Genomic DNA, 10562 nt, shown 5'->3' with positions numbered 1-10562 from the left:
ACACTTTCTCTCTCTCTCTCTCTCTCTCTCTCTCTCTCTCTCTCTCTGTCTCTATCAATTCTTTTCCTTTTCTCTGTGTTCTTTAATTAGTTAGATTTAATTACTCAAAGTGTGGGATCAGTAGTGAAACTGAATTCCTTGGGCAAAGGAACGTCTGTGTGTATCTCCAGAGGCCGTGTGTAATTTCTCTCTGGGGTGGGGGTGCTTTGTAGTTGTGTAACTGAAACCTCAGTAAAGTAATGAACACTTTCGGTTACCCGCACTGACAGATTAGTTTGGGCATTAGCGTCAGCAAACCCGTCTGTAACAGGCACATTAGCTGCTGTTTGTCTTCAGCTGGTGGAAAGTAATTCAGAACAGAGATGGGTTTGTCACCTTGTGTAGATATTTGGGAGTATAATTACGTGTCAATTTGCAGTGAGTTTATAATTATGTATGGAAGGTTTGTCTCCTGTCTTTATTTTTATGTGATTTTTATTTTTCCCAGCACTTGATACTGTCTGGAACGGTCATGAAAAACCTGGAAATACTAGGGAATTTGACCACTGTAATTAAAAAAAATTGTCATGGAGCCCTAAATGAAGTATTGATCATTTTTATTAATCTTTTTAGATTTATTTTTAACATTGCAACATTAAAATAGTATTGTAGTTTCTTTCCATGTTTTTTGTAATAATTTTAATATAAATGTCATGGTTTTTTGGGGTTTTTTTTTTTACAATTAAATAGTATTGTAGATTCTTTACGCCCTAAATTATTATATTTTATATACATTTTATATAACATTAAAATAGTATTGTATTTATATTTTAAATGAATTTATTTTAATTATTGCATGACATTAATAGTTTTGTAGATTCTTTCTGCCCAATTTTTTATATTTTTATATAAATTGTATGTGTTTTTATTTACTGTATGACATTTATGCTTTACATTTTTGTATTTGTATATCATTTATAAATTAATTTTGTCTTATTTGTTACATTATATTTAAAACCTAAAAAGAGATTTGCAGATTTTTTCAAATTGTTATTTTGCTCTTTTAGTGTCGCGTATGTTGAAAGGGCACTTTTTTTCTTTAACTTTTATTTTCATTTATTATTTATTTTATTTATCATACATAGTAAACTTAAAAATAGTCCAACTTCAATGTAAATACCTGGAAATATTTACACTTACACGTCCTCCTAAATGTTATGTTTGTAGTGTTTTGTTTTGTTTTCCTTGAATTACCATTGGTCCACCTCACCCATCTTCCTTCGGTCAATTACTTGCCCCTAACCAGCAGAGACTGTGAGATACTGTACATCTGTTTGATAATCCTGGTTGATGAGTGTCTTGGGCAGTGGTGGTATTAGTTTGGCTGGTGGGGGTAGAGGGGCCGTCTCTGGCACACAGCTTAATGACTCGAGTGGTTCCCTTACCAGGTGCCAGTTTATACACATCCACCACCGCTCACCCCTACATGCAACAGCTGTTTTACACCTAATGAAGGCCAGCCCACTCGCCTAGCAGGGGGAAATGTATTTTTCCGGCTTCGCCTTAATTTGTGCTCACTGTTCCCATAAACATTCACCACTGGACAACATTCTGCATCCATTTCACACCCTGCTGTTGGTCTTCTGCAAAGCCATCCTCCTTTTTCATTGGTTGCGCTTCACAAGTGGAGTGACTGGAAACGATGCTTTGATATTGATTTAATTAAGGGGGGGCGAACGTTGGTACTTTGTATTGATTTTGGAGGGGAGTCTGTAGGCGTGGAGGTGCGAGCCGCAGTGTGAAGCACTCTTGATTAGCACTCGAGTGTAGTCTGAACATCTCCTGAAACCCTGTTCTGTAGATTTAGAGAAGCTTTAGGTAATTGTGTCTGTAATATTCATGACTTTGATTCAGGATATATACATACATACAGTGCCATTCAAAATTTGGGATCAGTAAGATTTTTATTTTTTTTTAAGAAGTTTCTTATGCTCATCAAGGCTGCATTTATTTGGTCAAAAATACAGAAAATAATGTCATTTTGTAAAATATTATTGTAATTTAAAATAAGTTTCTATTTTAATATACTTTAAAATATAATTTATTCCTGTGAAGCAAAGCTGAATTTTCAGCATCATTACTCTTACAGTACATCATTGATCCTTCAGAAATCACTCTAATATGCTGATTTATCATCAATGTTGGAAACAGTTGTGCTGATTAATATTTTTTTGGGACCGGTGATACTTTTTTCAGGATTCTTTGATAAATAAAAAGTTAAAAAGATCAGTGTTTATTCCAAATCTAAATTGTTACAATATACACTACTATTCAAAAATTCTCTCTTTTTAAGACATTAATACTTTTATTCAGCAAGGATGTGTTAAATGGATAAAAAGTGATAGTAAAGACTTACATTATTAGAAAATATACTTATTTCAAATAAAAGCTGTTCTTTTAACTTTTTATTCATCCAAAAAAAAAAGTATCACATGTTCCCAAAAAATCTGCATATTAGAATGAGTTCTGAATCATGTGACACTGAAGACTGGAGTAATGACTGATAAAAATTCAGCGCTGCGTCACAGAAATAAATTATATTTTAAAGTATATTAAAATAGGAAACCAATATTAGAAATTGCTATAATATTTCACAATATTGCTGTTTTTTCTGTATTTTTGATCAAATAAATACAGCCTTGATGAGCATAAGAGGTCCCATTAAAAAACATTAAAAATCTTACTGATCCTAAACTTTTGAATGGCAGTGTATATATATTTTATAATGGCCTAAGATTTATTGTGGAGTTGAAGAGATGTGATTATAGAGCATTTTGAGCTGGAGGGAGAGTTTCTACTCCTCTACTCTCAGCATAACAAATGATGTAATTGCAATAAATGCAGCTTTCACAGCCAGGTTTTCTCAAAGTCTTTTGGCTTTATGAATCGTTATTGAAGTTCTGCAATTATGAAGCAGGTAACCAAACTGCCTCTTTACCATGACTGCTTTTAACGAAGCAGAAACCAAAAAGGTGCTTTGCACGCCTCCAAGCCTGGAGCACAGCAGGGCATTATGGGTATATTTGGAAACTTGCAATCAAAACACAGAGTCAGGGTCTCACCCACAGCCTGTGCGATGGGAGGAAAAAGACGTAGATGCTGCCCCTGCCCTCCCTTCACAATGGCTTTGAAAGCACAGAGCTGTAATTTAGCACCGGGCACTGATTGCTGTGACACCGCTGTGCCGTCTATACACCAAAACGGGGCACATTTTGTCCAACCCTGGGATTGTTTTGTGTCTGTATCCCTGTTTATGTTTCCATGTACATGTGTTTGTTATATTTCTCTCTGTCTCTTCTTGTTTTCCCTAATTTAACGGCATAAGCAGCTATAGGAGCCTGTAGATTTTTTTTTTTTTCTTGTTGAGGTCTTTTCCTTTCTCCTCATTCCCACCCCCACTCCCGCTCAGAGTCAATCACAAGCGCCGGGAGGAGAGGTGAAATTCTTTAATACTACCTTTATCCTTGCAGAACGGACCCCGTCCACCCGCCAATGAATGTTTAATGAGACGAGCGGGCAGGTGGGCCAGCCCACGTCACAACGTGCCGCCCCGGTGTCAGTGTGAAATGTGGCTTTGTCCTTAAGCTCGGCGTGGGCTGTCGCTTTTACCTGGAGAGGAAGGAAAAGAGGGAATGAACATCACTGTTTGAAAGAGATAAAGACGTTTCTGCAAATGGCTTTGAGCGAAGGGGTGATCATTGGCGAGTGTGTGCTTTTTTTAATATAAATGTTCGTGGGTGGCGTTTCTTTTACTTGTGGTCAAATTGTAAAATTGATGCTGATTATAACCGCTATTTGTGATTGGTTTTTATCGTCACACACCCCTTTCAATGTCATGTTTGCTTATTACATAACTTAAAAGTGCTGAATGTGTTTCATGCATTATTTTTATTGTTGTATTATTTTAGGATATTTTTGTTATTTTTACGTAATTGACTTGATTGTTGTCATGTGTCATGGCATGTGCAGGTTGTTATTCATCTGAAAATTAAAAAAAACAAAAACATTTTGCTCAAAGAACATGAAGCCATTTTAGGATCATTAAGATTTTTTGCATGAACATTTTCATAAGTACAATTTTTCACATAATTATTATTTTTTTTTAATTCTGATTACTCTCAAGTAGTTTTTTTTCTGTAATATAGTATTTTTATTAGGGCTGCAACTGATAAGATGCGCGTTAAATATCGCATGCGATTTATCGTGCAGCCCTAATTTTTATCAGAATACATTTTGAATTTTAATATAATGTAATAATGAGATTTTCTTTGCTGTACAGTAATGAGAATTCGGGAAGAAAATTATCTCAATGCAAGAAGTCTTAATGGTCTTATTAATAGACTTCATTTTATTTATGCAAAATATAATGTCTTATTTTTTTCATGAGTTGGGGTTGAATTATAGCTTATTGTTTGCTGATTTTGTGAGATTCACCCACATGCAGTATTTATGCTTGGGAATGGTAGCTAAATTTCTGTTTAATGTGGTGATTTGGAGACATCAGTATTAGTATTGTCTCATTTCTTTAGTCTTGTTCCCTCTGGGAATCGTTTCATGGAATAATATGGCAGTAACATTGATATTAGGTCTAATCACTCTTCTCTGTGCATTTGCATATTTGCTCTCAGCTACAGCCATAGCAGCACATTTAAATACATTTTAAGAAGGGCATTTCTGTGGCGTTGCTAAGGTGTTCATTAGTACATTGTGTGGTTGCTAGGATGGTTTCTAGGTGGTTGCTAGTTATTACTTAAGTCAAGAGTCCCCCTGTCTCCCTTTACCCCCCTGACTGTATATGTAAAGGTGCCTTCTTTTTCAGTGTAAGCCAATGGGATTTTTTGCCTATTTGATCTGCCAGGCAAAAATCGCAAGTTTGATCACTCAAAAGTAATAGCACACCTCTCATCAACAAGCCATGAGGATGTGGGATGAGTTACTTATTTAAAATCCCTAACCCTTAGCATGAGCCATAATAATAGCAAGTAAATAAGTTTGCCTTAGTGAACACAATTAATTATGGGCTATAGAGAAGGAGTGAACATGGGATTTGTTGAAATGCTGTCCTATCTCTGTGGGATCGACCTTTTTTTCTCTGTGGGTTTCTCTCTCTCCTTCTCCAGCTGTTGTTTTCAAATGGTGTAAAACGCTCCGAGTGAGAGGTTGATCCCACTTGGTTGCATTGTGGGAAACGTGAGGTAGGCATGGAAGTGTTTGACCCACCGGATGCGATTTACGGTATATTCATCTCTCCAATGCAAATAAACACAGGTGTGGGATATTTATATGCTTTTTGCAACTATGCCATGTGTACAGGCAGCACTCATCCCTCATAGCTTGTAATGTCAAGACGGTGTGTCATATGTGAGGAGTGAATCATCCATATAGAGTAACTGAGATGGAGACCATTAAAATAAACATGTTTCCTGCAGTACAGGATTCTCACATTTTTTATTACATTCTTATAAATAGTCACAGCTCAAACTGTGAGTCTTTTGTCCACCAAACAAGTGACAATTACAGTGGTTCAAATGAAATGGTGAAAATGTAAATGTTATGGTTCCAGCAGAGGATCAGTGGATCAGTCATCCAAGATGGACATAGGTTATAGTGACAGGTTTGAAATGGACATTATTGCTGTGTTGATAGCCAGAGGGCCAACAAGCAAACAAGATGTGCTGGTATATCAAGACTTCAGAAAAACTCAAATTCAGAGCAGTATATCTGTAAAACATGACTCCAGGACATGCATTTTGTATGTGTGTATGTATATGTGATTTGATTATTATTATTATATATAAACTGAAACTAATATAAATTATTGGTTTAAAAACACTGAATTTAAATAGCATGCAGAAATGTAAAATAAATCAAATAAAATGAAACAACTAGTGGTTGATAAAGGCAGAAAATCATATTTGATCTAATTATCATTTTATGTAGTAATATTTTATTAGTAAGTAAACATGTATTTATATAGCACCTTTCAAAACAAAGTTACAAAGTGCTTTACAATAAAAATATCAGTACAGTAACAAAATACAAAATAATACCATCAAAATTAAGCAAAAGTCATCATTAATGCTGTTATTTTAGCAGTTAAATGGCCTATTATATTAATGTAATAATTATTAAAATAATTATATAATATAATAAAATGAAATAATTTCAATAACAAGGTCAAGGGTTTGATTCCCAGGGAATGCATGAACTGGTCAAAGATATACCTTGAATGCATTGTATGTCGGGAACTCATTTGAGAAAGTTGGCGCCTGGGCTGACCATGGTTCAGCTTTTACGACTCTCATATGGTTGAGAAGAGATGTTAGTTTTCCGATGGAATGCGGAGATTCCATCGTTCATTGTTGTGATGTTCGCAAATGCCTTACATCGCTTTGGATAAAATGTGTGATAAATGCATTTATTATTATTATTATCATCATCACCATCATCATTGATAATAACGTTTTCTTACCATTTTTATTTTTTTATATACTAATAATAGCTGTTGTAATATTTATTAAATTGTTTTAATTACTAAAAAGGATGGAAAAACTGACCGAAATGTTAGTGCATAAATTGGAAAATAGTGCTTAAATGAAAAGTAATTTAAAATGCAAAAAGATAAACCTGGTGTGTATGAGAGAGGAAGGCATTTTTTCATGCAGAGAACCTTTGACTTGGGAGATTAAACATTTACATTAGCTAAGAGTCCTTGGCGGTCCTGCTCACTGTGTTATCTGAATAGGGAACTTTTCATCTCATTGTGGACTCTCTCAGGCTCATCTGTGAGCTTCCACCTCATGTCCTCTATAACTCTCACTTGTCCCTCATCAGAGCAGGAGGTGAATCCAAATCCGTAGACATGTTCTGCTCGTGCTAATTAACGTTACACGCTGACCGGGAGCTAGCTGTGTGCAAAGCACGATGCACTGAAAACACTCTCTCGCTCTCTCACACACACACTTACACAGTCAGGGGAGTGTTGCAGATTTACAGTAGGCGCTAGAGAATCTGACCCCACCGTAATTAAAGCTGAATCCTTCATTATATCCTCCAGTATATCAGCCAAGGAGGATGTAATGAAGCATACAGGGAATGTAAGCAGGGCTGAACACCTGAACCCACACCATATGGACCACTGCAGGTCTTGTTAGCGTACTTTTAGATCAAAACAACACGTTAACAGTAATTCATTTTTAAGTTGACAAAGTCTCCCCAAGAGTTTTACGTTTCCAATTAACATAGAAGTACTATGTTATTAGTTTTTCCCACCACAGGGTAGTGTCATGTTCTTTTGAAGTACATATCAAATGTAAATATTCATAGTCATTTACTAAAGTATATATCTAATTACTATGGTACTGTCAAGTTGGCACGAAACAGAATTTGCTATTTTTTTTCCTTCCCTATTGTGACATATGAAACAGCTTCTCAAACAAGAAAAAAAAATGTAGGTCGGGAGTCTCGGGACTTGATTGGAAAATTAGATTGTTGTCATTTTCACATATCATCAGAGTCTGAGAAGAGATGCTCTTGCGAGGTAGACGGGAAGTTAATGTTTTTAACGTGGGCACATAAATAAAAATAAATAAAATGATCTGCTTGATATGGATAAATTAAAATATTAATTGTACAATTTATTTTGATTCATTGTGACTTTTTTTTAGAAATGTTTGAAACAAGTCATTTCAGATCTGCTTTAAAGACTGTCTGTTTAACACTTTCTCAGGTGAATTAAAGGGACAGTTCACCCAGAATGAAAAATGAAAACTGTCATTATTTATACTCCCTCATGCCATTCCATTTCACTCCAAAGGAGAATTTGATTCTTGTGCTTTATTCAAACTATTCTGAAATCAAATGATGGTTTTGTGTGGCAACTAGACCAAAGGTTAACTAGTTAATTCACTAAAAATTGTCTCCTTCAGTAGTTTTCCTATCATGTTTGCCACCTTACATTAGTGCCATCATTAGTTGTCATGTTTTGTCACTTGATGAAGCGTGAAACCTGATCTCTAAAGCCATTTTTGATTTGAGAGCTACAGATATTCAGTGATTCTCCTTCAGTGTTTCACACAGCTTATGGTTTTAAAGGGGTCATATGATGTTGCTAAAAAGAACATTATATTGTGTATTTGGTGTAATGAAATGTGTTTATGCGGTTTAAGGTTCAAAAAACACATTATTTTCCACATACTGTGCATTATTGTTTCTCCTCTATGCCCCGCCTTTCTGAAACGCGTCGATTTTTACAAAGCTCATCGGTCTGAAAAGCGAGGTGTGCTCTGATTGGCCAGCTATCCAGTGCATTGTGGTTGGCCGAATACCTCAAGCGTGTGACCGAAATGGTACGCCCCTTACCATACTGTGATGCCGTGTCCCGGCCGGAGCCAAAGAATATCTCTTTGGGTTTGAGACTTTAGTCTTTGCAACTTTAGGGATCTTATCTATTCATGAACAGCTTGTAACACTCCAAAGAGAAAGGAAACCTTGAAATCGCATCATATGACCCCTTTAAAATGACATGAGGTAATTAAATAATGGTTGGATGTTCATTTTGAGTGAATGATCCCTTCAGCAGAGTTTGGATTGAGGTTTGCATTCTTTGACATGTATTATAAGCCAGTGCATTTGTTTTCATTAGCATCCATTGTCTATAATAGAGACTTTTTCTCTGCCCAGTCTATGCGTTCTAATTGAGTGCTTCTTGGATTAATTGGGTTAAATGCACTGCCTCCATTAAACCTTTATAACGCGTACGGAGGACACCCCCGTCCTTATTTATTATTTAGCAAGCTCTCGCAGGGCTGGAAGTGGGGCATGGATGAATGAAGCCGGGGAAACGCACTCTCGCTGCCCTGCTGCCTGGGAAGAAAATGCAAAACTTTTTAAATTAGTTTAATAAATCAAGGCTGCACGTTCAGCTGTCATCTGACATGCTACTCTACCCACAGTCACACAGCCACGTTCTCCCCTCTTAACTTCTCAAAAACTGCTGCCTCCTCGAAACGCTGCTAATATCTCTACTGTGCAAGAATCAGCTGAGAGGTGTGTGTGCTTGTGTCTTCCCATATGTGCTAATTAACCGTTTAGCAGGCTGGATGCTGGTGGGTTAGCCAGTTAAATAGAGCATTTAAGCCACACCCCTTTTGGAAATCTGCGATTAAATACCCCCTGCACCCCTCACACGTACACAAACATACATTCACATGCTAACGCTGCTCTGTTTGAGTTGGCATCATGCTAATTAGCCACATGCAGGCTTAAGGCTGCTTGAATGTAGACATGTTTTAAGCGCTCTCTCTTCTCTTCATCCTTGTCTTTTCATTTAATGCATGCAAATATTCTGATGCTAGCAAACAATTATCATAAAAACCCCAATGACGTCAGTGGAGGGGGGCGTAAATGAACAGCTTAAGACAGGCACATTAGTTGGCTTATTTTAACAGCTTTCCTGGAGGGATGTTTGGTGTTTGTCGCACATTACTGCTCTCACTCTTTTTTTTTTTTTTCTCCGCTTCGCGCTCCTACAACATTATTCATGCCTGACTGTGGGGCTGTTTTGTCACATTTCCGTGCCCCAGCAAACCCACACCTCAGCGATTACACGGATTGCACTTGTTGTTGGGAGAAATGAATGAACAGCTGCAAGAGTATGGCGGAAAAAAGTAAATATCTGTAGTGGACGTTCTCATTAGAAAGGCATTTCAAGCCATTTTGATGTATTAAAACCTTACTGGCCTTTGGTTGATTTGAGAGCTTGCTTGGGTCACATGTTCCCCGGTGAGGATTTGTGGGTCTTAATCTAATTTTATTTCTGTGTTTGCAACAGACCCCAGGCCCGGCAAAAGCTCAATGGATGTTGGTTGTCAACAAAGGCTGAACGAGAAAAATATTATGCTTTCCTCTCCAGAGCCATCAGGGCTTCATTGTTGGAGAAACGATGTTGGCAGAGGCCAGTCACTCGCAAGTTAATGCATCTCTTCCTTCTCAAATTATCCCGTTATGGTATAAATCATGTAATCATGCCATCAGGATGGCGCTCTCCAACATGGAGCCAAATCCTGGAACGCAAGCTCTAAGTTTTCTGACTTTCCTGAGAAGCGTGATGGATTGCATGGAGATGTTCACCTTTTTGCCATCCTTATCTGTGCAGGTACTAAGCTGGAGAGCCTGATGGAGAGCATGCGAGGAGAGATTGCCGCCCAGCCTCCGGTGGAAGGATCCTTTGCCCCGCGCAGAGGGGATTTCTGCATCGCAAAGTTTGCTGATGGAGAATGGTAAGAGCCAAAAAAAATCTCCTAATGGCATCTGCTATAAAAGCCGAGTTTCCTGGTTTCAGCAAAAGACCTTTTCATTTATTAATTTCTTTTAATAAATAAATGTAATAAAATATTTGTCAGAGCTGCTGGGCAGGATGTTCTTGTCTAGTTTTGAGAGGTAATGATGAGTCATCTTGCTGATTTGGCAAGTGTGTGTAGGTGATTGGTGTTTCAAGTAATAACGCACCGGTATTGAAATTG

General features: G+C 37.1%; 1 protein-coding gene across 2 annotated transcripts in view; it reads left to right on the top strand.

Annotated features, from left to right (window-relative positions):
- Nucleotides 1–10562, top strand: part of snd1 (staphylococcal nuclease and tudor domain containing 1) — a 192185-nt gene that overhangs the window by 164353 nt on the left and 17270 nt on the right. For both annotated transcript variants that reach the window (XM_016550657.1, XM_016550658.1), the window contains one exon: nucleotides 10196–10319. In XM_016550657.1, coding sequence (XP_016406143.1) covers nucleotides 10196–10319 — 124 coding nt within the window. The remainder of the gene's footprint in view (nucleotides 1–10195; nucleotides 10320–10562) is intronic.

This window comes from Sinocyclocheilus rhinocerous, unplaced genomic scaffold (assembly GCF_001515625.1).
Source record: "Sinocyclocheilus rhinocerous isolate Xijiao unplaced genomic scaffold, SAMN03320098_v1.1 scaffold3117, whole genome shotgun sequence".
Taxonomy (NCBI): domain Eukaryota; kingdom Metazoa; phylum Chordata; class Actinopteri; order Cypriniformes; family Cyprinidae; genus Sinocyclocheilus; species Sinocyclocheilus rhinocerous.
Note: the sequence above shows the minus strand (reverse complement) of the source record. Positions and strands in the feature narration are given on the sequence as shown.